This window comes from Neopelma chrysocephalum, unplaced genomic scaffold, assembly GCF_003984885.1.
Source record: "Neopelma chrysocephalum unplaced genomic scaffold, ASM398488v2 Primary Assembly neopelma1_24, whole genome shotgun sequence".
Lineage (NCBI taxonomy): Eukaryota > Metazoa > Chordata > Aves > Passeriformes > Pipridae > Neopelma > Neopelma chrysocephalum.
The window spans coordinates 22,685,448-22,712,780 of NW_020897693.1; the positions used below are offsets into that span (position 1 = coordinate 22,685,448).

Sequence of the window (27,333 nt, forward strand, 5' to 3'; positions counted from 1 at the left end):
TATTATTATTATTATTATTATTATTATTATTATTATTATTATTATTAACTGCTTCTTCTCGACTACTCGGAAGTGTCTGGCATGAAAATTCTTCACTGACTAGGTCAAGAGACCAAGGCAGAGTTCCATGTTGTTCAGAGATGCTTTTCCTACTGATTATGACTGCTTCCCTGGGCCACTGGGGCAGCAAAGATTACTTTTCAGAGCCTTGTCAGGACCAACTTGGCAGTAGATTTTGAAGATTGTAACTCTGGAGTACAAACAACAGACTGAAATAGTTCACTGGTTGTTGGCTGTTTGCCTAAAGCCATCTTGGGTTGGACAGGAGAAGCAGTTAAAGACTTTTGTTAAATAAAGGAGTGAGAGGAGCAAAGAGGAAAGGTGGAAATAGCACAGCCAAACCTAGTGAACCTATATTTCAGTAACTAGGATGTTCATATTTCTAGGTAGTACTTTCCATCCCTAGAGATGAGTCTTGCTTTCCCTGCATTCATCATGCTGAGTTATAAAAAAATCATGAGTATTCCAGAGTAGATTTAAATGTTTCCTTGCTATTCTGTAGGAAATAAAGTCACCTCCAAAATAAGTAGAACTCAGCAAAGCTAGCAGCGATGAAGAAGGACCCTGGCAGGAGCTCTCATTGCTCTTTACTGATCACTCTCCTCCCTCAGGGAGTCCAGCTAATGTGCATACCTCCACACCATTAATTCTGATCTCTAGAGGTATTGAGTTTCCCCTGAAACTAATGAAAGGACCATTTGAAATTCAAGCTGTCATTGTATTGAAATGGATGTCGGGGGCATGGAAAGGAAGGGAGAAAGAATCTTTCCCAAAGAACAGAACTGTATGGAAGAATTGCAGTTTACTATGTTTATAAAAGTCATGTCAACTTGCTGCCAGTTTGGATTAATTCAATCCACCATTCACAGTAATGTTCTCGGGACAGGGAAGTGCTGTGACACAAGACATGCTGACATACGGCTGCATTAGCCTGGCCAGACTGGAAGAAATTCTGTCATGAGGGAGGGGAACCAGAAGGGTGATCCTGGATTCTGGGGAAAGCTGGGAAGCCCTATGGAGTCGCTATGACAAGCATATACCCCAGCAGGCCTCCTGGACAGTTGTGGTTCTACCTCTCCTTTGATTTCCTCCCATCAGCTGATTATGCTCTTAACGTGAGGTTTTTTTTGACAGACATTGTTGGAACTGCCCGTCCTGATGAGAAAGCCATCATGACCTATGTTTCTAGCTTCTACCACGCCTTCTCAGGAGCCCAGAAGGTATCACAGGATCCCAAGCTCCCTCCACAGAGCACACCTGGTGCCGTTGCTAATGTCCAAACCTTTTTTTCTTTCTCTCTCCTCTCTAGCTACGGGCATCTTTATTATTATGTTCTTGGTAGAGTTGGCTGTTGGTTCAAAGTGGTGCCCCAGATATAATACATGGGGCAGGGGAGCCAGGAGTTCCATTGTCCTGTAGTCAGCAGTACTTCCAGTGGCACTTAGGTATGCTACACTTTGGCATGCACACAAATTTAAGGGAATGGGGAGCTATGCCTTGTCCATTTGCTTTGTGAACCACTGTCCTAGTGGCCGAGATCCTGTACCTCCTGTTTTTGGTAAATCTGAGCTAGGATGCTTGGTTTCACAAAGGTGGAGACCAGCACATAGATGCTTTGCCCAGCAGGGAACTGCAGCCTGCCCCCACGGGAAACAATATAGATACTTATTCGCTTTTTTTTTTCTTTTCCAAAGATGAAGAAACAGAGCTGACTTAGTGGTTTTAATGAAGGGTTTAATGAATACCCGAAGCTTTATCTTTTGCCTTACATATGCTGAAGGTTCCCGCACCCTTGCTTCAAGGTCTGAACCTGCTGTTTTCTCAAGTTGTGCCATAAATTCAGTCCCAGTTCACCTGGGGCTGACAAAGCATGTCTAACGAGTACATCCATGGTGATTTTGCAAATAGAGAATTGCTTATCATGATGGAGATGCCTGGGTTTTTTCATTTGTTTCTTTTTTTCCTCTTTTCTCACCCACCGTGTTGGAAATTGGGCAGTTAAGTCCTTGCTGCTTCTGTCTTAGCCCTTTTCCTGTTGGTAATGGAATCACTTCAGAAAAACAGTTTGTGGGTGAAACCTTGTACACATCTCTTGCCAAAACCAAGCAGCTGCCTGTACTTGAGTGCCTTAGGAACAGGCAGTGCACGTCAGCAGAGCAGATACTGTGTAGGAAGTGCATTGTGTAGGAAGGCTCTGATCTCCAGCTCCTCGGCATACAGAAGGGCCTTGAGCGCGGGCGTTCAGACCTCCAAACAACCTGTTTGCGTCCTTGGGCCAGATCGCAGCTGTGAAGGTGCAGAGCCCAGATCCCCATCTCAGGATCCCTCTGGATTGGGGGGGAGGGAGGGGTGCCGCTTTGAGCCACAAGCCAACACTGCTAGCCATCTTCTGATCCGAATTCCCAGCTCTCCGCATGGAAATCTGTTTGGCCTGTCCTGCAATGCATGATGGGAAGTTTTCTCCCCCTCTCTCACGCCACCCATGATTGTTTTGTTTTATCCTATGTGCTGCTTCTTACTTTATCCTTTCAACCTCTTTTCCTTCTCTGCACAGATATTATAGGCACGCTAAGGCCGGATGAGAAGGCCATAATGACCTATGTCTCATGTTACTACCACGCCTTCTCAGGGGCGCAGAAGGTGAGACTTTACTGCTAACAATCCCTCCCCTCACCCTGCCCTGCCCACTGCTCCTCTCCACTGAGGAATGCGCTAGACCTCCTGTCCGCCCCAGGTCATTTGCAGGGAAGCCTAATGCATCCAGGTATGCACTTGATTGTGCCATCTGTAGTCTTGTTAGAGAAGTGATGTAAATGTCCTTTCAGACAGACTTGAGCTGCTCCTTCCCTCCAGTTTCACACCCCAGCAGAGGAGAAAGCGTTTAGTAAAGCTGGCATTGAAAAATGAATGCATGTCTGCTCTGACAGAGGCAGTACCCTTTCAGTAACTAGTGGGCATTGTCTTGGCCAGGCAGTGTGCATCCAAAAGTATCACAATCCACCTACTCCAGGAAATGACAGCCTGTTCTTGGGCTGCCATCCTGCCTCCCACACCCAGCCTCCACTAGGTCAGTGGTCTTTTCCTAGGCTGATTCATCTGTGAGCTGGTTATGTAGCGCTTTTGTGCTCCAGCCACAAAGTTCATTTCTACCAGGTCTTGAGCTTTCCCAGACTCACATGCTTTTCCATTCCTTCTTTCTCCCTGATCATTCTCCTATTTCCCAAACCACTTGTATGTTATATTTCTCTTTCCTCTACCTTGCCCATTTCTATAGCTTCAGGCCTTCCTTCCTTCTTCTGCTTCCTCTTTACTCCAAAGTCTCTTTGCCTGACATCAAGACACTGGGAACCAAATAGTCACAGATCTCCTTCAGGCAGACTTCCTCCAAAATGGCAATTTCCCTGCAATCCTTTGAATGGGAGAAAAAGGTCCATCCTTTCCTCCCATATCATAGCCTGCCTGGGCTACGGCCTTTCCACAAGATTACTGCTAATTTGTAGGCTTTGGAACAATAAAATCCAAAGCCCAAGACTACGTTCTTCATGTTATGAATGTAATTAAAATCTCACTGTTTCCCCCAGCCACAACTTCTTCCTCTCATTAGGCCTTTTCTATTTGAGACACAGTCCTTGTGTAGCCCAGCTTGAGGGTTAACCTGACTCCTAGGAGATTCCATCTCTTTTGTACAAAGCAGTGCTGATGGTCCTAGTGTTGATGCAGATACCATGGTGGTGCTTTCAGAAGGCAAATGCAGGTAGTAGGTTCCAAGGAGCAGCTCTTTAGTTCAAGCTTTTTGTTCTCTGCCCAGTTTCATTTGAATTACATGATGCTGTCTTGCTTCCAAGGAACTGGTAATATGACCCAGTGCAGTGCAGTAGACTTGCCTGTTTGGCATAATTTGTGTAGTCATGGCTTTTCTGCTAGGATACTGCTTTATGATCCTGTGGTTTTTTGTTCAAAACGTTTAAGACCAGTCTGCAAGCTCCAGCCAGCTGATACCTGCCCAGCAAGACTGTAGTCTCAGAACTCATGCCAGCCTGATGATGAGACCTGCTATTTGCCAGGTGCCCCTGAGGGACAGCTCCATGCTGTCTGCTTAACCTGAGGAACTCCAGCTTGAGGAAACAGCAAACCACAATATGAGGAGGGTTGTAGCCTGCTGCAGGACCAGCCGTGCCCCTCACCAATCCCTTCCTCTTCTCTCTGCACCCATTCCGTGATTTGGAAACCTGTTCAGCAGCAATTTTGTCAGCAATTTAGGTGGATGCTAGGTCTTCTGGGATAACTGAAAACAACCCCTTACTTGCCTCAGGACCTGAACCAAGTAGCTGGGGCAAGAACTAGAGATGAAGCTTCTTAGTTACTGAAGTTTCAATCCCATGTAGTCAAACTGCTTACAGGGAAGATTTAATAATTTATGATTTTTTTAGCAGTCCTGATGGGCCAGCAACTCAACTGTCCTGTGGCAGGAGGGGCACAGCTCCTTTTTGGAGCTGCCCTAGACGTACATTAGCCAGCTGCTAAGTGACAGAAATTCAAACCCCCAGGCAAATGCAAAGTGATTACTGAGTACAAGCCCCAGCCCAGATATTACTGTTGCTGCCCTCATGCACAATTAGGTGACTTACTGTGATATCACTCCATTTATCATCCAGATTTTTCATTACTGTCACCAGTCCTGAAGGGGAAGTCCCATGAGCCGCTTTCTGCTTCTTTCACACTCTTATACTGAACCTTTGAAGGTACAGGGTCCTCAGCCTGACGTGTGTGTAGATGGCTGCTCTTTCTCTGTGCCATTTTTTTATATATATATTTGTAGGTATACTTGCTTTGGTTGTTTTGCTTGTTTTCTAACCGCTTCTGACTTTCACACTAAATGCATGCAACTACTGTTTGGCTTAATATTTTGTAAACTTGATTTCTGGGGTGAAAATTTCTAACTAATGTTTTACCATTTTATTAAGAGATTGTGTTTGGTGTACAGTATTCTGGAGTGGTCCTCTGAGGCCAGAGGACAGCAGCAGGCAGGCATCTTCCCCTGAGGCCAGAGGACAGCGACAGGCAGGCATCCCTACGTAGTGCACTGTGGGAATGTCTTCCTTTTTGATCCGCTTCAGCAGAAAGATTTGGATCCATGAACTAGAGAGATGGCAAACTCCACTCTTATCCTAAGCAGTTCAAGTTATGGTTGAGAAGTACAGAAAAGACAAAAGTCAGATATATTACTGCTATTTTGGCTATTCACTATTCCATTTTGATTCCATCAGACAGCACATGCATATGCACAGCAGAGTGGTTTCAAGCAGAATGTCCTGGGCTTGCCCTCCCCAAAGTCTCTGAGTGCAAGTAGTATAATATATCAGCACAATGCTGCACTGAAGCTGATGAGCTCACACAGGTTCTCTGAGTATACAGGTATGCAGCTTCCAGACCCCAGGATGCTGCATCTTCTCAGTGCTCCTTCCATGCCTTGTGAGCATCCTGTCTTTTTCTGGAGCCAACATGAGCATCCTAAATGCATTGTTGCCTTTAGGAGTCCGGGGAAGCCAAAAATGGCTTTTTCAACTCCACTAATGAAGCTGTAGGGGGAGCTGCCTTGGCCTCACGTAAACATCTTGTTGTGTCACTCTTCTTTTACCTAAAAGTGTTTTACTTCAGTTTTGAGGTTGTCATCACCACAGATCAGCTCATTAGCAGCAGTGTGGGGTGTATTGGAGAAGGTTGCCTGAAAGCACTGGGATTCTTTTGTCCTACCTTGCTCAGAACAAGTCAGTGCATTGTGTTGCTTGTGACATTAATGGTGATAGTGGCCACAGAGCCTTTCCTGTGGCTGTAGCGACAGCACACTATTGCATAGAGCAGTAATAACAGTAGGCAAGAATCATAGGGAGGCAAGTACGGGTAGGGGAGAGAAAGCCTCTACATTTCTGTTATTAGGATAATACAAATAATGTCATAACTACTGACATTCTTAGGGTCTTTGTGTTTGGACAGTTGTTCAACACGCATATATACACACACATATTTAAGCTTGGGCAGCTGGAGAAAATCTATCGTCAGATATATGTAAATATGCCTCAGCGAAATGGGTCCTGCCTGCACAGCTGGCTGCTGCTGCAGTGAGCCTGTGGGGTGTAAAAACAAGAAAGTTAAGAGTTTGCAGTGAACACCTCTCCTGGAGTGATTGAGATAAATATTTACTCCCAGTTCCCTGCAGTCACCAGGCATATCATGGTAGGGCTCTGGCAGTGTCTTTTTGACAAACTGTTTGGTCCCATGTCTGTAGTTTTCTCTGGATATCAAAAGCACTCCATTACAGTACAAACTTTAGTAAAAACAGGTCAAAGTACAAGCTTTCTTAAATGTAACCATTGTTTGTACTTTTTGCAATTTTTTTTTAAGTGAAATTGCTCTTTTTCCTGTACAGGTCTCTCTGATGTGTTTTAAATGAGTTGATACCTGTGTATCTCTTAGCTGGTCCACTTTAGTGAAGGGGCATATGACTGATACTTTTACATCTTCTTACAAATGAATAAGATTGCCATGTCCCCTGGGACCGTAGCAATCCATACATCACTGTACAGCCTATGGTTTTATTGCTATTCTTGCTGCTCCACATCAGCTGCAAAAATTTAAGGATTTTTCTCAAACGTCCTTGGAGATTGAATAAACAGATAATAAAAGGTCTTTTAAAAATAGAAAGAGGTTGAAATTTAGCAGCTCTAAGCTCAGCAAAACTTCTTTGGCGTCAGTCCCAAATGTAGTTTTAAGGCAGGACACAGTGTTCACAACTGGTCTGTTGTAGTGCTGGCATGTACCCTCTCCTCCTTATTTCCATTTAGCCTCTGTAAGGAGGACTGCTCCATAGGAGTCCTGTGGGTGCCTCTAGCACCTTTCCCAGGCACCAGGGCAACAACTGTACTGTGGTAAGAGGGTGCTGAGCGATCTCCTGACACCCATCACAGGGGCACATCCTCTGAGGCTTTGTGGCATGGCACACACCATGATAATGATAAAGGGAGCTGATACCCACAGATACAGGCTGTGCAAGGATCAGCCTGCTTATATGTTCCCCATACCCAACACATGCATGGCGCTCCAGGGCAGACTGACTGCTTCTGAGTTCATAGCTGGGATTTTTCTGATCCTTACTTACCAAATTAATGGTTTAATGTGTTCATGTCCCTCAAGAGAATAAGGTTTTGGTCTCAAGGGAAAGAAAGAAAAAAAAAAAACCAAACCTAAATAGGAACAATAGGCTCTTTTTTTGGTGAGACTTGTTTTGGAACAGTAAGGAGAAAGATTACCCAGGAAGGGGGGAAAAAATCCTCTTCTCAGCTGGATCATGAGACCTTGACTACATGGTAGGTATCATGTGGCAAGATGCTGGGGGAGGTGGCCCTGTAATGAGTGCCAGAAATACAGGGAAAGCTGGAAGACAGCTCTGTTGGGCAGAATTTAAGGTTAAGAGCAGTATCTACCATTTTATCTTCCAAACAAAATTACAAATTTCCAAAAGTCCAGTCTATGGATAATTCTGTTTAGGTAGATCTTTCCTGCGATAAACATATGGAGACTGTCTCATCAGCTTGACAGCACTCAGTTACTGCAACCAAGTTGCAGCTTGGAATGCTGGTATGAAGAGTGGAGGTGTTGACAGAAACCCCCTGTCTTTGTGAAGAGGCAGCCAGGGGCCCTCTGGTAGAAAGCAAACAACAGGGCCCTCTTGTAGGAGCAGCTTCAGAAAAGGCATAAAAACGTTGGTTATCCCACAACGTATAGGGTGGAATCAGTAGAACTGAGAATCTCTAAAGGAATGTATTCACCTGAGAAGGGAAAAATAAATCGTTATAGAAGGTCAGATGGAAAACAAAGAAGTCAGGACAGACAGGTTACTAAAGACAAGGGTAGGAGACTTTATCTGCAGGTACGTAGCCGAAAACTAAGCTGTAAGTTTTGGTTTGTGCTTTTTTTCACAGTTTTCCCTTCTTCTGTTTTTCTTCTCTTTGTCAGGCGGAGACAGCAGCAAATCGTATCTGCAAGGTGCTGGCAGTCAACCAAGAAAATGAACAGCTCATGGAAGACTACGAAAAACTGGCCAGTGATGTAGGTGTTGGTTTCTGAGTGGTGGTATGCAGAAAGAAATTGCATTTAATGCTGATAACTAATCTTGGAGAATGCTATTGGCCCATTGCTAGTTTCCCTGGAAAATTATTTTTTGCCCTTCCTACTTGAGAATAATTAAAGATTAAACTTACCTTAAAGGCAAGAGCAATTTACTTTAAAACAGAAAGTTTCCATAAAGCACCTTTGAATTTCTCAGTTTATTAGAAGCAGACACAGAAATGCTAAAATTGAAGGAAAAATCAAACTGATTTAACTTTCATTCCTCAGGACTGTACAACTTCATTACATGTTTCATACAACTTGTATGCTGATATAGTGTAGAAGTCAGGAATTGGATCAGAGAGAATGGAAGTTAGAGCTAACTGAGGAAAGAAATATACATTTGCTGATAATTGGAAAGAATCTGTGTCAGATACTACCTGGAGGCTGCTTTGGTTAACTGAGAAGGCTGACAGACTGACAGCAGTGAAACTACAGAGAAGACCAAATGTAGACTAGAGTATGTTTGTGGTAAATAAGTAGGGAGGGGAGGATGGATGACAGAAGGGCAAACATAGCCCATAAGCCTGGTTTTGGCCTCACCTGAAAAGCATAGGGCACTACTCCACTCACACTACAGACCACCCATTGCATTAGCATTTTGCCAGCTCCCCAAATAGGTTCACTGAGGAGATCTGTTGAAACAGCATCACTGACTTTGAGGAAGCTAGAGTGCGAAAAGTGTAACCAAAGGCAAAAACTTGATTACTCCTGTCAGATCCTTCTGGAGATAATATGACTTACTATCTTTTAGTTATGCAACAGTCCAGCAAAACTCTGAGGCTTTAGCATAATCTGAGGACATAGTTTTGGTCCTGGTTGTGCAAAAGTTGTACCTTAAGCATGTTGTATTGGCACTGCTGCAACAAGTGGTACTACTTAGTGTGGAAGGGAATGTGCTGCTCGTTAAAGAAAATGTACTTCCAAAAAGGCTGGCAAACTTTTCTTTACAAGCCCTGCTAGTGGCAGAATCTTTCTGACAGCGAACATAAAAGTAAATGGTCTCTAATGAAATCAGAGCAACATCTGCAGTTTTAACACAATTTTCAGTTCAAGGCTTCTCGTCATTGCTCTTTCCAGCTGCTGGAGTGGATTCGTCGCACCATCCCCTGGCTGGAGAACCGGGCCCCAGAGAACACCATGCAAGCCATGCAGCAGAAACTGGAGGACTTCAGGGACTACCGCCGCCTGCACAAGCCCCCCAAGGTCCAAGAGAAGTGCCAACTTGAGATCAATTTCAACACCTTGCAGACTAAGCTGCGGCTCAGCAACAGGCCAGCCTTCATGCCTTCAGAAGGGAAAATGGTCTCGGTGAGTGGGGGGAAATGCTCGTATATACCCCAACCATGCCTAAAAAATGAGACTCCCTTTCAGCCTGTGGGTGAACACAGCATTCCCACCTTTGGAGTGAGCTACTCTGTGGGAGGAACCCTACAAAATATGAGGCCATGATAAGAGATGATCAAGTGGTCATTGCTTCCCTGTGTCTAAATCAGACTCTGAGGCTTTTCACAAGGTTGCATGTCTTTATGAGATGTCTGGGTGCTTCTCATTCTTTCTGATTCAGGAATGTTTGAATTTCGTTAAAAGTTTCACGTAGGGAAGCGTTTAGAGAGACATTATATCTTGACACTTCTAGTCCCACTTATCTTAAGTCTGGCACTTGGTCTCCCTGACCAGTCTGCAGAACACTGTGAGATGAAAAACCCACATTCACTCCCTCCAATCAGCTGGAACCATATAGCTCACTGAAACTAATGCTGGTGAACCTCTTCCTTCCAGCTTCTAACCTGCCTTTTCTTCTTACTCCTGTCTCTAGGATATAAACAATGCCTGGGGTGGCCTAGAGCAGGCTGAGAAGGGCTACGAGGAATGGTTATTGAATGAGATCCGGAGGCTAGAGAGGCTGGATCACCTGGCAGAGAAGTTCCGGCAGAAGGCATCCATTCATGAGTCCTGGACAGATGGTAATGCCAACCTGCATGCTTCCTACTACCTGACACAGTGCTGTCAGTTATGTAGGGAGGAAGAGGTGGATTGTGCGTGGGTCCTTCCATGAGAGTTTCCTCTCAAGAAGGCTAGATATATTTCTTATTTTATTAGAAAATAATGTATGAAAACCAGCTTGATCTCTCTTCTGCATCAGACAGTCAACATTGGCATTCTCTAATGGTGGCAAAGTGAAAACTTTGGATAGAAGAGAGCACCTACAGGGCCGAGGCAAAGTTACTGTACAGTAAATGCTACAGTTGGCATTTACAGGACCAGCATAGCCCAGTTTGCATGTGCTGAGACAAGTCCAGTGTAAACTGTGACGGTGCTGGCTTGAGCTGCACTAAGTGTGCTTCTTTGTTTTAAATGGCAGACTCACACCCCTTGGTTTGAAAGTGAGGATTGTGCTTCTCTAGGCCAAAAGGCATGGAGACAAGCCTCGCGCAGGGTGGCTGTAGTGGGGTAGATGCCTTTTTGAGGGTCCCCAAGGCTGCCTGGGTGGCAAGGAGCAGGCTTTGGGGAGTTTTGGTTCTGTCCTTCATTCTTCTGTCCTTTGGCTCCCTCCCCAGGTAAGGAAGCAATGCTGCAGCAGAAGGATTATGAAACTGCAACCCTCTCGGAGATAAAGGCCCTGCTGAAGAAACACGAGGCATTTGAGAGTGACCTGGCTGCACACCAGGACCGTGTGGAACAGATTGCTGCAATTGCACAAGAGCTGAAGTACGGCAATCCAGTGCATGTCCGTCCTTGGGGCCAGAGAGGCTTATTGAGCCTTGCCCTCTGCCCTCTGGAGAGCTATAAATCCATCCCCATGCAAAAATGCTGGGAATTTCCTTTGTTTCCAAACAGTATCTAGGATACTGCTCTCCAGTATCCGGACACACCAGAAAAGCAGGCCAGAAAACGGATGAGTTGTGGGTACTGTTGAGGAGGTGACAGAATTACATTCCCAAGCCAAGTTTCCATCCTCTGCCAGCTCATTATGCTGCTGTGAACCCTTTCCTAAAGAGTCTGACCTGCTACTGGCATTTGCTAGGTTTCAGAGTTGTAACACTGTCATACTTTTCCAGGAGCAGAAAGAAAGAGGAAAGGATAGCAGGCTCTCAATTTGCTCTCTTTTAATAAAAAAATCCTCCTTATTCTAGCAGAAAAAACCTGCTTGAGCCCATCGTGGCCTCACCCTTTGCCCCTGGAGTACTACACTGTGTGCACTTTGTTCAGCACTTGCTCCAGTGCATCCTCAAAACAGCTCAACTCTCTCCCTGCTTCCCTCCAGCTTGGAAACCTTCACTTCCACTTCTTTTCCTGGAGTAATACAGCTTACCAAGAGAAATGGGGGCTCATTAGTGTAGGAGTCTAATTGCTAGAGGTAGCAGGCAGGTAAAAACCTAGTCTCTGCAGCACAGAGAGATTCTGAAATCCTGCATTTTTCTTGGCAAAAAACAGTCTGAACAACTTGGTTTTGACTCTGTTTCCTATTTTAAAAAGATTTATATATCACACTGGTCTATCTAAAATTAGTGTCTGGGCTGAGATCAGTACTCTTGGGCTGAAAAGCTGTTTTTCTCTAAAAATTTAGGATTACTGGATCAAGACCATTATCTCCTTTAACAACACATATTTACACAATTGCTCCCTTGTCCACTGGAGGATTGACCTTGGAACAGGAGGAGAGTTCAAGGCAATCCTCCATGTCAGTAAGATTAAAACTGAGGCTGGCTAGTCAGCAAGCATTACCTGACCTGTCACTTCCAAAGGACATGCTACATATTAGCCAAAGCAGCTGCAGTTCTAAGAGCAACAGGGAAGACTGAGGCCTAAGCTGTGAGAGAGATTACGAGGTACTTCTTCCGAAGTGTGAGAACAGCAGGCTCTGCCATTCTTACAAAAGGTGTCTTCCATTTCAGCAAAGAGGCCATGCCCTGAAAAACCATGGCAAAGCTCTTTTCTTCCCCAGAGATACACTGCCAGATTGATGCAGTGAGTCTGGAGGAAGCCACTGTAGCTACAGTGCCAGGCATTTCTGGGGTCATGGCATGTTCCCCTCCCCAGCAGTAGTGGTCTAGCATGGGTGTGTTACAAGTCAGACTTTCAGAAGGAGTTCTTTCATGTGCAATGCTGCTCTGCAGCAAAGTAGATCAAGCAACTGATCTGGATTAAAAACCTAGCAAAGAAGTTATTTTTAGCCCAAATCAGTTTCCTGACTAGTTTACTGGAGGACTCCATCAACAGTGGTGCCCACACACCTCAGGAGGGCAATACAATGGCATGAAGAAACAAGGCTGGGGGAGGCAAGAGCATAACTTCTTTACTGCTTAGAAAAATGCTCATCAGATGGCCCAGGATCACTCAGTATCCCTTTTTCTTTCAAGGCTGACACTTCCCAGCTCCCTCTGCCTGCAGATTTCTCCCTCTTTGACCATGTGCAGAACCATGACCACAAAGCAGTGCAAGACCACATGCTTCAGCTTACCCCTGTAACTCTCCTTTCCCCAACCATACTTTTACCAGCCTGTCTTCGATGAGTGCCAGCCTATAGATATGTCTGTAAAGCAATCCCTGTCAGGCAAATAAGAGAGACCTACACTTTTATTCTGAGATTGTCCTAAATAAATTTATTGGATTGTATAATTAATAATTCCTTGCCACCTGTGCTATGCAAATCTTATAACTATCTTAGAAGTTTCTTAGCATTCCTAATAAAATATTGGCTTTCCATTCTCATGTACAAGATGCAAGTGGTTAGTCTGCATAATGTTCTTAAGCAGAATGCAGGAGCGGATTGCTCTGCTTATAATCTGCTTATTCCCCATTAGAGCAAAAGTCTGTACTCCCTTCCCCCACTGCCAGGTTATTCCCATCAGGTAGCCAGCCTCAGTATTTGTTGAGGCCTTGGGGATCCTGTTCTGTGCTGTTTGATGTACTATAACATACAGTGTCTCCAAAACTAAATACTGATGTCTTCACTTGATTTGCAGAGACCACAAGCATTTTGTTTGAATCTGTCCTCAAGACTGATCAAGATTTTTAATGGGTTTCTCTTATTTCTCCACAAGGTCTTTATTTGACTTCTTGTCATTTTTTCCCCCACCTGTTATAGTGAGCTGGACTATTACGACTCTCCCAGTGTCAATGCCAGGTGCCAGAAGATCTGTGATCAGTGGGATAATCTGGGTGCCCTAACCCAGAAACGTAGAGAAGCCTTGGAGGTGAGGCATATTACAAGTTGGACCTTTGGGATTATGTTGGTAGGTCATTTGTGGGAAGCAAGCTGCTGTGGGTACGAGTAATTTCAGCTCATTTGTGAACTCCTAGAACATCCTGGACTGTAAACAAGGGCTACATTTCAGTATATTTAGGCTGTTTTTCTTCCAGCCCAATTATGATGCCATTTGTTTGCTCAGGCTATTGATTTATTTCTACTTTTTTTGTGTGTTTTGTCATCTCACTCTGCTTGAAAAAACTGTCTTTATTTTGTTTTATTTCAAAGAATCTTAGATTTATTTTATTTCTCTCAGAGGAAAAGATCTATCCTGTGTGTAATCTCTAATAGCAGAGAGATTTTTACTGTAGTGCTATCCTGGGAACACAAAAAGGTCTGAAAAGAAGGAGCAGCTCAGATAACTCATATATCTATGTGATTATTCTTCTCTAACCTCTTTCCTGATTTTTTTTTCTTTTTTTTTTTTTTTTTTGTGCATGCCCAGAGGACAGAGAAGTTACTGGAAACAATTGACCAGTTGTACCTGGAATATGCCAAACGAGCTGCCCCTTTCAATAACTGGATGGAAGGGGCCATGGAGGACCTGCAGGACACATTCATTGTTCACACCATTGAGGAGATCCAGGTACAGAGCAGTCATTTGCATCAGTTAGGCTGGGATAAAGAGAAGTTGGAGAAGTTGGGGGTCTCCTGGATTCAGAGTGGTGATGAATTTGTAGATGATGCTTTGGCGCTTCTGCTCTATTGAGATAGCCTCAAAAATGAGTACGTTTGTCCTTGATTTTCTCCAAAAACCTGGATCTGATTAGGTATGAAACAGACACCATCCTAGCTGGACACAACGAACTGAAAGCAGCTTTTTCAGTGTAATTCCAGAGGCATATTAATGGAAGCCTGAAAATAGAGAGAATCTTTTCAGGTCTTGTGGAATTTTTCTTAACCCACATGAGCAAAACTTAGTGCTATTCTCAGGGTCTGCAGGTCAATTCTCCCATGTAATGTCACGTCCAGGTCATTTGGTCCTACGTGATAGGATGTGCCATGAGGACAGTTGTTGTGCTGCCAGCTGGTTTTTGGTACCGAGCACAGGAAAAATCAGAATTGACCACTTTGGTCCTGAATTACCATTTGAAATGAAAGTTGTCTTGCCTCCTGTAAAACAACAAAGACAATATCTTAGTTTTTCCCCTTCTGAAAGGGTGTTAGGAAAGCAACTTGAGCTATCTACCGGTAATTTTCAAACCTTAGAGAGCAGGAATTACTCTTTCCTGGATTGCAGTGGGGACTTCTATTTCTCCTGCTTGATGGCCTCATGAAAAGAATCCAAGTCAGCTCTTTGCCGGAATGGCTGACAGCAGTGTGACCATCAGTGAGGCAGCAAAGGGGAGACCAACAGGGAATACCATGCAGCTAGGGGCGGAGGAGTAGTGACATAGTTACTGAGCAGCTAGTTGTTTCTTCCATCCTTTTCTCCTGAACAAGGGTTCATTAAGTCTTTCATAACAAAGAACAAACCTAAACACCACTTAAACGCTTCTGTCATCTCTTTGTGACTATTTGCAATATCTTTCCCAGCCCCCTACGCTTGTATTACATCTCCATAGCCTCTGCAGCAGCTGCAAAGTGGTGAGTCTCCAAGTAAGGAAGGAATTTTACAAAAAGTAGTTGCATTGTGTGTGTTGTGAGAGAGAGTGGTTAATCATGTGGTTTACTTTCATTCCCTCTTCTGTCCACACTGTTCCCTCAGTTATCCCTGCACACACCTGTTTCCCATTCATTTTGCTGCCTCTTTCCCTGCATTTGCTTCCCTAGACTTGATCTTCTAGGTTGCTAGGATGAAGGCCTGTAGAAGCAGTGGAAGATGAGCCAGGACCAACTGGCTTGTCAACTGTCCACAAACTACCAACAAGCATGCCCAAAGCATCGGTCCTTGGAGCACAGCCCAGGCACCACAGCAAGATGGGGAGCAGAAAGGCCCTGCTGCATTCAGGGAGAAGGAGCTGTTTTCCACCAACAGGAGTATGTGTTGCCTGTGCGAGTTCGCTGTTGGCTGGAAGACCTTCACCTGGTTCTGACTCTGTTCAGACTGAGTCTGACTCCTACTACTCATCTGGAGTTACCTTGGGTGTAGAATAAGAACATACTTAGTGGGAGAAGGAAAACATCTCACATTTAAATTATTGAGACATGACTGTTTTATAGCAATGGTAGTAGTTAGATCTTCTTCCCAAGAGAGCTGACGGGCAGTTACTGAGCAGTGTTGGAAAAATAGCTCCCTCTAACTTATGAGACAGAATTATTCCACAATTTTTTGGTATGTGATCTCTGTCACTGGTCATCGTGGGACAGAAACAGAGGGAAAACAAGACTTCATATCATTTTACTACTTAAACCAGCCCGTTTAGTGATGCTGAGAGAACCTGAAAAGTGTATTAGAGTAGACTGCTTTGTATCCTGGGAATATGTAAGCTTTTGCAGTCACTTCTGGAGGCATCCATTTGCTGAAGAGGTTATTCTGTAAGTAATGCTCTTACCCTCCCTTTGCTGCTGCCTTCCTTCTGCAGGGCTTGACCACAGCTCATGAGCAGTTCAAAGCCACGTTGCCAGATGCTGACAAGGAGCGACAGGCCATTCTGGGAATCCACAATGAAGTCTCAAAGATTGTCCAGACATACCATGTCAACATGGCAGGAACGAATCCTTACACTACGATCACCCCACATGAGATCAATGGCAAATGGGAACATGTGAGTTCTTTCCAACCTTGCAAGTTAGCGAGGGAGAATGTCACTGCTCAACCACTGGGGCCCCAGGAACTGGATTATTTACTCTGCAGTTACCCTCTCATGCTTACTGCTGAGTTTAGTGGAGTTTTGTCATTTGTTTGTGGCTCAATTGCCATGTGCTTGGAAGGTGGAAGAGATCTTTGATACAAATGCCTGAGGTGTTTCAACCCTTTTACATGCTATTTTTAAATGAAAGATGCTAAATTTAAAAGCTTTGAGGTTTTCAGTCTTCAGTTGACCTGCAAGTAAGTGTAATAGCATCCTTTGTCACCATTCAGCTCCTCAGATGTTTTATCTCCACAGCCAAGTAGCCTTTCTTTGCTGTAATCCTAAAAGAGTAGCTACTGTCCATAGTAGTTGTGGTGATGATTCTTACTACAAAACAAAATCACCAAAGTGAGATCTGAACAGAGTCCTGCAACTCAGTTAACATGAGCCACCAAAACCACAACTACTGAATGGAAGCCTCTTCTGGTCTTCCATGTCTGGAGATGAGTTTGCAGTGTGCATCCTACAGCAGATAGCATTCACATTCCATGTCCACCGTGACTTAAACATGACTTTTCAGTGCAAACACCCACTCCTCTTCTCCCCTGCGGCAACCTCTACATTTACTGTACACATGCCTTTATGCATCTAAACTGCACACTTTGTTATGCTTTGCTGTAGGTGCGGCAGTTGGTTCCCAGAAGAGATCAAGCCCTGATGGAAGAACATGCTCGCCAACAGCAAAATGAACGACTTCGTAAACAGTTTGGTGCACAGGCCAATGTCATTGGACCCTGGATCCAGACCAAGATGGAGGTAGTGCTTTGCAAATTTTGAAACCCTGTTTTCCTTTGTGATCTTCACTGATATTCTTATCCTTGGTCTTTCTTGACCACTGTCACAGCCATTCTTTCTTCCAAGTTGCAGTAAGAGAAACGACATAGAAAATACAAAGAATCCCAAGATTGATATAGATTTCTGAAGCACTTGTACTTTTCTCCCTGTAACTCTTTAGTACCAGACAAAAAGCATGACTTAAGATAGGGAACACTGGTATTTTAAGATTTGTGTTTATATGCAGCAAGTTAAAAACTCTAGATCAGAGACATAGTTTGTGTAATTGCTTTCACAATAATGGTCTTGATCCACATGACAAAATAAATACAATTAGCATATCAAATATCTTCAGAGGAGACATTTTTAAGAGAGATCTCTTTTTAGGTAAGATTTGAGTTTAAATAATTGGAGTTGATGAAATGCAAGAATATGAAGCTATTACTGATGGCAGAAACTGGAAAGAAGAGAGCGATTACAGAAATATGTCTGTATGAACGGACTAAGTTAGTGGCAGACAGTACACCAGAAAAAGATCTGGCTTGGTACATTACTAGCTTATGGACTGCAGTTTCCTTTTCTTATGTATCCTTGTGTTAGACACATCTTATGTGATTCACCTCACAGCCCTTCAGGGCTCTGCTAAATTTTTTGCTGACACTGTCTCAGTTTATGTGAAGTAACTGCTCCATGAGATTATTTTTTTTTGAATCATCATCCTGTGTGAGAGTGAAATCGCTGCAATAAATGTCGAGCATGTTGAGGCTTGTCCTTTCAGTGGAGTCTTAACTCCTTTGACTTTGCTAATGCAGGAGATTGGCCGCATTTCAATAGAGATGCATGGGACCCTGGAGGACCAGCTCAACCACTTGCGGCAATACGAGAAAAGCATTGTGAATTACAAACCAAAGATTGACCAGTTGGAAGGAGACCACCAGCTGATCCAGGAAGCGCTTATCTTTGACAACAAGCACACCAACTACACCATGGAGGTAAATGTTTTGGCAGCAGATTAGGCACCCTCATCTGCTGTGGCCAGGTAGTGTCAGCAACATCTAGCTCAGGCAAAGTGTTGTGGTTCTTAGGAAAATGGAGAGCTTGACAATGTGGCCAAGCATGCAACAACATGTCACTGAATTTCATTTTTGCCTTGCTGTACTTCATGCCAATCCATTCCAAAGCACTTCCAAATATAGACAACAGAAACAATCTGAATGAGATCAATAGTATTGCTTGAAAAATTGTCAGGTCTCATTTCTCCTGCCACCCTATTGTGGCAGCCTATTAGCTGGGATTAGAAAGGAAAGTGCTGATGATTTTGAGCTGCCACAGCCTGGCAGAAGAAAAAAGTCCAACAGAAGTTTTTTTAAATCTGAGACTGGATTTCTGTTGACAACATGAGGTTTCTTGGGAGCAATCTGAGTTCAACATGAGTCCAGCAGAATACAGACAGCCTTTGGAACTTGTCTTTTGGTTTCTGGCCATCTTCATTAAGCAACAGGAGAGGCAGTAGACCACCAGCGTCTTCCAAGCACTGTGTTTTATTTATTTTCTCCATAAGGAGGGTTTTTTGCTTAACTAAGTCCTAGAAGCATTGGATTTGCTTCTCATTTGTGTTAAAGGCCCCCAGTATGTTGGAAGCCTTTCTGACCAGGCAAAGGAACTTTGCAATAAGACCAAATCTTTCTTAAGATCAGGAATTGGCCTCCTCAGTATTTTTTTTAGGTCAAAATTCAGATTTTAAATATCTGGCTGGCTCACGCTGCAGATGAGAAGGAAGCTTTTGTGAGAAAATGGACTTCTGCCTTGGACACCAGGGTCATTTAGTTTGCAATAAGTAGCACATTTGATCCACTGGCCTCAGAGGCTGAAGAGCAACTTCTTAATTTTAAAATTGTCCTGACCTCTTTTTCCAGCATATCCGAGTGGGCTGGGAACAGTTACTAACAACAATTGCTAGAACCATCAACGAAGTGGAAAACCAGATTCTGACCCGTGATGCCAAAGGAATCAGCCAGGAACAGATGAATGAGTTCCGGGCTTCTTTCAACCATTTTGACAGGGTAAGTCAGTGCTGACTGCAGCTTGGTAAGCTACAAGCTTTCATGTAGACTGCACAGTGCAATAAAAACAAGCAGTCACCGTGACAAAATAAAATCAATAGAAGACATTTTATTCTTAAAAATGCTGTCAAGCAGTCATTTCTGTGAAGACTGCCAAGTGATCATTAGTCTGGGAGAAGCATGTTTTCACAGGAAACTGCTAAGTTTCCTGGTAAAGCTAAACTATGGAAAGGTTTGAAGGGTTTTTTAGATAATTAGACTTTTACCCCATCTTCTCCAGAGAGCAGATTATTATCTTGATTTATAAAGTTCTTTGGACCATCTGTTCTCCACTCTGATATGCCATCTCTGGTATATCTGAGGGCATCCTGCCCTCAGAGATTGGCAACACTTTCAAATTGCTTAACACTGGCTATTTCAGCCCCTCTCTAGCTATCTAAGAAAACTAACCATGGCTTCTTTTCTTAGAAGAGGGACCCATAAAGTTCTATAGAGATTTTAATTTTGACCTTCATATCATTTGCCCCTTCCTTCACAACAGTCTGAAGGGGCAGAACATGAGTTTCCCACCTTCAAATCTCTATTTGACTTGGACATTGACTTTAAAAGCTGAAACTTTTGAGGAAAGTCACTTGAAATTGGCCCCAGCATCCTGTCTGTAGTTTCCTTGATCTGGCAAGAGATGGTGGCAGCACATGGGGGCTCTTTAGTGCTTGGAGGCTGTCCTGAGTTAAAATGCTGCAGGGTGGATGGCGATTCTTAGTTCCTGTGGTAGCTTGTGTGTTATTTGATTGGTATATCCAAACACTGGGGGAGTGGGCATGAGCAAAAGGAAGAGCAGCTGCCAAGCCATGTTGTGCTGTGCTGTACATCCGTGCTGTTTGCAGAGCTGAGCACTTGAAATAGCTTTGCCAGTCAAAGCTCCACCTCATGTGGAGGTCTCATAAATACAGCCACAATGCTGCTCCCCTGAGCTTCAGCTGTTTTTCTTTGTCTATTCCTGGGGTGCCCTGACAGCTAAGCTTCCTTGGGTGTGTTGCCAAACATACCTGCCCTCACCTACTCCTTTAGTGGAACTTTTGACTGTAAGATTAAGGCAATGCTTCCCACTGCCTCTGCCTGCTTACCTGCACTCTGGGTTACTAGTGAAACAGAGGGCTTTTGACACTGTATAACAAGCAGTGATGCAAGTGATTCACGTGGGAGATTGATATCTTGAGGCTTCTGAGCATCAACTGTTTTTGTCATTCAAATGCTCTCAAGATGGGATGAGCTCTCTGAGAAGGAACTGTTCCGAGAGCATTTTTAGCACATCCTGAAATGTCATTGTGATATCTAATGTTGTGCACTTTTATTTTTCTTCCCTGTCTTTCTATCTGCATGTCATTCTTCCTCTCCCTCTCTCCTCACCCACTGCATGGTGCACCTATTTGTTGTCCTTTCACCTCCCTTTGAACTTCTCTGTGTCTCCCTTCCTTCTGCCCCACACCATCACCCCACTGGCACTGCATGTCCTGCTGCCTGGCACACCGCATAACCAGGACCACTCCGGCACACTTGGCCCTGAGGAATTCAAAGCCTGTCTCATCAGCTTGGGTTACGATATTGGAAACGATGCACAGGTACTGAATGCTAGTGGTGAACACAGACAGATATTAAACTGTGAAAAAATAACAGTTTTTTCCTTTCTTTTCTTGTTTGTCTTAATCCGTCGTTGTTCTTGTGTTGGACTATATATACATCACTTTTCTATACTGCTTCCTCTCTAAATGTACTTTGATATCTATTCCTTTTTAATTCCCTAATTTTTTGTCTTGGGAGAATTCCTTTTATGTCCTCAAACCGTTCCATTTACTTCTTTGTCACTTAAAATTTTTCTTGTCCATCCCTCAATCTGTCTTCCTTGATATCTTAATTCCTTTTCTTCATCATCAATATGTTTCTTGTGTGTAAACAATTCCATGTCCAAACCTACCTTTGCTTCTTCATGGTTTCACAAACTACCTTTCCTCTGTTGTCTTTCATTGTCCTGTAAATCCTTTCTTCTATCTTCTCCCTGCTGAATCTCATTCTTTGTAATGTCTCCTATGGGTTCACTTCTTCCTGGACTGGTCTCCCCTTTCTCTCTTGGCTTTTTCCATCTTTGTATCATTCCCTGTAGAAGAAGACTGGTATGATGGATTGTGAAGATTTCCGAGCCTGCCTTATCTCCATGGGTTACAATATGGTAATGTAGAGCCCTCTGTCACTCCTATTCAAAGTGATTCTTTTAGGCACCTTCAAAAATAAAAGGAGAATATGTAGTGAATCAAGGTAAATATAGCCTTATTTTCCAATATTATCAGCAATGGATGTTAAAACTAATCTTAGTTGTACATGTAAAATTCTTGTCTCACAATGGTAGCTAAAGGTAAAAAAATGGAAATTATTGTCTAATTCCTGTGTGGTTCAAATAAAAATTGTATTTATCAAACTGTGTAGCAGTGGAAGAAACAATAAACTTCCTCATATTGGTACCTGCACTCTGCACAGCACACACAACCTCCCCCAGCCCTGAGTGTCAGTTGAACTTATCGTGAAGTGTATACAAGACTTCATTTCTGAATACACTCAAAACACTGCTTCTCTCATTCCTACCATTTGATCAAGTTCCAGTCATTCTCCCCATGACTTTTTTCCTCACCAGAGTACCTGAATATTCAGAGAAGTAACATGTGGCACCTTGACGGGTATGACAACTAATAGAAAGAGCTTCACGAAAGACTGATGCTCACCAAAGGGCAGAAGAGTGCAAACATATTCAGCTGCACTCTCGGTGTCTTTGCTCCTGATATCAGGCAAAGCAGTGTTTAATCATCTTACTCATCAGCCCAGGATAAATACAGACTCTTTAGTGTAGCATGCCAAGACATGGTAACATTTGGATCTTGAAGGTATACTGTTCTAGATGTGTTAGGAGAGCCTGTTCCCAGGAGAAGACTCTGCTCTGCTCTCCCCTCTTTCTATGGGGAGTCCCAGGAATGAGAATAGATGATCTTGGTTTATATGCAAAAAGGAATGCAAAAACCTACACTACAAGGTTTTGGCTTCTGTAGCAAAACTTTGCTGAAGCATCTTCCCTGTAAAAACTACTTCCCTGGGCTACTCCAGATATGCAGGTCCTTCTTTCCAAAGCTGCCTAGAAAATACGAGTAAGATAACAATGAAATATCCCAGAGACATTTCTCTGGTGGTTTCTGTTTTGTTAGCTGAAGAAAACTGTAAAAGTTCTCTTTAAGTAAATGGAAGTAAAAGGATTTGAGGAGTGCAGATCTTCAAATACTGCTACAGACATCTAGCACAACACGTATAGAGAAATTTGGGTCTTCCTCTGAAGTCTGTATGATATTGTTCCGTGATAGGAGCGTTGTCCTAGAGCTAGATGGAGCAGGATGTTATCCTAGGGCACAGTTGACAATATTTTATTCCAAAGGACGAACGAGTGGGAAGCGTTTGTACGCAACAGCAAGCTAAAAAACAACATCCTGATAACAAAAAAAAGCAAAGGTGGTTTCTATTTGGCTTTGTTTTTCTAGCTGTGAGATGGGCTGCTGAACAGTTTCTCCTCACTTTTGTAGCACTGCTGCCCAAATGTCCAGGCTTACATAACTCTCTTGTTCCCCAGGGAGAGGCAGAGTTTGCCCGCATCATGAGCATTGTCGACCCTAACCGTTTGGGTGTAGTGACATTCCAGGCCTTCATCGACTTCATGTCCCGGGAAACAGCAGATACTGATACTGCTGACCAAGTTATGGCTTCCTTCAAGATCCTGGCTGGAGATAAGGTCAGGCTCCGCACCTTCATTTCCTGCATCTGCATGGCTCCTGCTTTCCTTTTTCTCTCTTGTCTCTGAGAGAAAGTGTTGAGGGAAGCACTCTCCAGCGTGGACAGTATTTTCACAGGAACATTCTGTAGTGCTGGAGGAGTGCAAGGTTAAAGCGTGGGTTAATGAGCAGCCTGCCAAGGCACTCAAAAGTCCTGTTCATCTCTCAGTCAGAACTTTGCTGCCCACTCTTGCTTTAAAATTTTAATTAAGACCTTGGTCGCAATTTGTTATTTTAAAATGAATAAGTTCAACAGATGGTTCTTGATTAGTCTTGAAAACTATTAATTACTGACAGCTGTAAACTTGAGATGACCTTTCTCAGATATACATGTGTCACTATCAGTTGTTATACAACCAACAGATTTTCATTGAGGATATGCTGTATTTGCAAGAGGAGCATCTTTTAATCATAGAAATTGGTCAAAAGTAGGAAAACTCAGGGAATGATACAAAAAGTAATAATTTTCTGAATTTACATCATCAGTGGAAGCAGCTGATAAAAAATATGTAATCTTATTTTTCTTACATGCCCACTAATCTTTTATGTAACTGAACAAATAATATGTACATGTAATATTAACATATTTCTATATTTGCTAATTATTTATCTCACATGAAAAGTTGGATACCACTTCTCAGATTATAATGAGTTGCCCTTAAATCCAGTACTGGTTTCTATGTTTCACTAAGAATTTTTTGTAATCATGATGTAGAAACCCCTGATACCAGTCCTTTAGACATCTACCTGGCTGAAGCCAGTTCTACTGTCTTTTGAGGCCTGAAAATTCCATGTTATTCAGATAAACTAATCACTGAGGTACTTTGGGATGCAGTATTACTTATTATTCTGTACAGTATGTTAACTATACTTGTCAGTGTTTAATATGCTCTGGTGACTATAACATGAATCAGTATTTCATTATGAAGAAAAATACCTTTTACCCAGTCATTAAACTGAAAAGCAGGGGAAAAAATAATAAGTCACAGGAGGGAGAAGGATGGTATGAAACCTGAACCATTGTTCAGACAGAGTGAAAATGCCCATGAGTCAGTTAGCTAAAGACAACATATTGATTAGCAAACAGGCAATTACTGTTGCCCACTGCATGGAGAGAAGCCAAGCTCAGTGCAGTGAGTCTCCAGAAGTCCAATGTCCATAAGTTTTTCTTGCTTATTAAAAATGTCTGCAGTGAAAGGCAAGGATTGTTGCTGGAACTGTGGAAGCAATACAAAGTGTTTGCTTGTCTGCTGCCTGCATTGGTGCCACCTGCAAGAGCTAGTGGGGATGGCCCCTTTCCTTGTTCTTAAGAGAGGGAATGGCAACTCCCAAGCAGCACAAGCAGTTGTTACCTCCTGCTGGTGAGGGTCAGCATCCAAATTATATTACTGCTCCCTCACATTTGCTTTCAGCAGGACCTCCTCTGTCAACAGGAAGGCACAGTCTTAAACTAACAAGTTACCTTACTTACCTCCAGGTGTTTTCTTTAGGTGCGCTGGCATCTCTCCTGCAAAACCAAGTTTTCTCTCTACTGTAAAAACCTCCTCCTTGTCCATATGGTAGGGAGCGAGTGCATGTCCTCCCAAGGCGTAAGCGCAGAGAGCTCCCTGTGTGGGTATATGTCCCCAGTGTAGTTGTTGGGGTCCTGTCCCTGAGTGTCGTCTGCTGCCCTGGTGGGAGAGGGAGTGGTTGTCCCTCTGAGGAAAGTCAGTTTTCTGAAAGTAATGATTGCCTTATCATTTGTCCTCATTGCAGAACTACATCACTGTGGATGAATTACGGCGGGAACTGCCTCCTGATCAAGCTGAATATTGCATTGCTAGAATGGCACCCTACAATGGCCGTGATGCTGTACCCGGTGCCCTGGACTACATGTCCTTCTCCACAGCGCTCTATGGCGAAAGTGACCTTTAACTTTTTTTCTCTCCCACCACACGCTCCCTCCCCTCTCCCCCGTCCAACATGCCCTACTTTCTCTTTGCAAAGCAACCTCTGCTCTGCTCTTTTTTGTGTTACCCTGTTTTGCTTCAGATAATTGATCACATTTTTAAGTAGGGGGGGAGGACATTGACATGGCACCACCTGCCTTGCCCTTGAAATAACAGTTTACAAAATTATTTTGTGCAAAAAAGTTACATTTTAAAAAGAACAGACATATTTTATTATAGAAAAGGTATTTTTCTCCACCAGATTGAAACTTAAAAAGAAAATGTTAAAATATTGCACCAAATATTTTTTGTTGTGACATAGAAAGTCAAGCACAATGTTACATTCCATCATTTCCAAAATGAACCAAACTATGACAAAACTCCACCTGTTCTGTTAACTATTACATTTGCATATGTCTCTCTTATCACATTTATCTTGGGAGGGGGGAAGGCACACAAGTGCATGTATTTGCTGGTTCACTCATTTCATGAAGATATTTTATGATAAACTTTTGAAATTGCTGTGTTTTCTAGGGAAAAAATAATGTACACAGCTCATTTTTTCATATTTAATTAAAAAATACAATACGCCTCCTATGTTATCAGTGCACAACTTTTTTTGTTCCTGAGAGTTGTCTGGTTTCAGAACATGAAGCTTGAGAGTTGATAACTTTGATATTGCTTGTCACAAACCGTATTAAAAAATTCTTGAGATAACAACTTTAGACTTTATTCATTTGTATAGTAAAATTGTTTACCCTATTTAGTTTAAAACAACACGATGAAGAGAATCCAAAATTAATGTTTTTAACTGAAATTACAGTACTTTTAAAGGTATACTTCCCTGCCCTACAACCTTTTCATTTTTACTGAGTGGTGTTGGAATTTTCACAACTTTATGACCACTTTAAATCCCTGATACACCCATATCTCTAGGAACAATATTCTTATTATTCCTTAAAAACCAGCACAGAATTAGTTACTAGATCTGTACAAACAACCACCATGTCTTGAACCTTCTGTGAAAAATTAATCCACTGTTCCGTGCTCAGCACTGAATATCTCGCTGGTTTTGATACCACATCTTTTGACATCATAAATTCCTCTAGAGATCATCCTTCTGTTGGACATAGAAAAGAAACCAGCCTTAGGAACAACTCCTTTGGGACCTGTAGTGAGTCATGTGCCTGAAAATCAGCAAAGGAAGCAGCTAATCCTTCCAGCCATCTCATATTACAGGTGCATTTCCTGCCCTCCCACAACTTTTTAAGGAAACACAGGGTCAGGAACAAAAACTACATTACTGCTTCATGACATGTTTCAAGTAAGTGTTTTATAGGTATAACTAGCTAAGTCCTGGCTGTAGATAAAGGCTCCCCATTACCACCCCACACAAGGAGGAGTGCTAGGATGCTGCAAGATGTTCACCTTCCTCATGTGCAGCACAAGATTTATCTTGCAACCATGGGGCCTAACAGTCTCTGGCAGTTAAGATGCTGAAATTTGGAAACAGCTTTTGGTATTAGACTCATGGTTTTGCAGCTAACGTGCCATTCTTTAGCCAAGTCCTGACATCAGCCTTGATGAAATTAATCTCTGGAAGCAGCTGTTTGCAGCTCAGTGACTGCCCCTTCCTCTGCCAAGAACAGAAGCAGCAGACAATCCACCTTAATCTCACACCTTCCAATAACGGGTAAACCATTACTGGCAATCTGCCATACTCTCTTTTGAGGCATGGAAATTGAAATAATGCTTTTGCAAGAAATTAACCAAGAAATGCCTTTCATGACTATTGATATCTTTGGCTGCTGAGATCTCAGTACCTGCCTCAGCCTGACTATTTGACAGTACAGGGGCAAAAAACTCTTCAGTGCTCAAAAAACATGGGTCTGTCTTGTCTGCCAGAATGTCAAACCCATTTCCAAAAACCTCTCATACCTATCTTGTGACTGTGCGTGTCTTCAGTGCTGCCAGCATCTGGTTTGAAGCAGAGTGGAGGAGCAGAGCCAGGAGTTTCAGAAGACAATGAAAGGAAACTGGTCTGCAACCTTTAATGAACTTGGTTTCAAAGAAGTACTTATATATCCATGGAAATTCCATCCAGATGAATCAGACTTACTGGTCTTATCAGGGAAATAATGGAGAGGGCAAGGAATAAAGAGTGGGTGGGTATTTGTAATGGCTGTGAAAAGGGACAGCTCAAACTAAAATGACTTGTTAAAAAACCAGAAAGCAGGTACAATTGTCATACCATAACAAGAAGGTTATTTGTACAACATTACTTACACTACAGATGCTGGGGTAGGACAGACTAGCCAAGTACAAAGAAATCTTAATCATGTTGAATTGATTAAACTGTTGAGGTGACTCTGGCTACTGAAAGGGTTGCTACTGTGTAAACCCTTAAAATCCATTGCATTATCTCTAAGC

At 43.0% G+C, this 27,333-nt stretch overlaps 1 protein-coding gene across 6 annotated transcripts in view; it reads left to right on the forward strand.

Annotated features, from left to right (window-relative positions):
- The window catches only part of ACTN1 (actinin alpha 1), an 88,407-nt gene extending 62,784 nt beyond the window's left edge, over positions 1-25,623 (forward strand). Inside the window, exons 8-22 of one of the 6 annotated variants that reach the window (XM_027708107.1) lie at positions 1,195-1,320; positions 2,615-2,700; positions 8,074-8,166; positions 9,307-9,537; positions 10,046-10,193; positions 10,788-10,938; positions 13,319-13,427; positions 13,926-14,066; positions 16,006-16,188; positions 16,897-17,031; positions 17,862-18,041; positions 18,966-19,112; positions 21,274-21,339; positions 22,777-22,935; positions 24,731-25,623. In XM_027708107.1, coding sequence (XP_027563908.1) covers positions 1,195-1,320; positions 2,615-2,700; positions 8,074-8,166; positions 9,307-9,537; positions 10,046-10,193; positions 10,788-10,938; positions 13,319-13,427; positions 13,926-14,066; positions 16,006-16,188; positions 16,897-17,031; positions 17,862-18,041; positions 18,966-19,112; positions 21,274-21,339; positions 22,777-22,935; positions 24,731-24,889 — 2,114 coding nt within the window. In that variant the 3' untranslated portion in view covers positions 24,890-25,623. Of the gene's footprint in view, positions 1-1,194; positions 1,321-2,614; positions 2,701-8,073; positions 8,167-9,306; positions 9,538-10,045; positions 10,194-10,787; positions 10,939-13,318; positions 13,428-13,925; positions 14,067-16,005; positions 16,189-16,896; positions 17,032-17,861; positions 18,042-18,965; positions 19,113-20,653; positions 20,735-21,273; positions 21,340-22,776; positions 22,936-24,730 lie in introns of all 6 variants that reach the window. The other 5 variants (XM_027708101.1, XM_027708080.1, XM_027708093.1 and 2 more) reach the window with 5 other exon arrangements.
- The last annotated feature ends 1,710 nt before the right edge of the window (positions 25,624-27,333 follow it).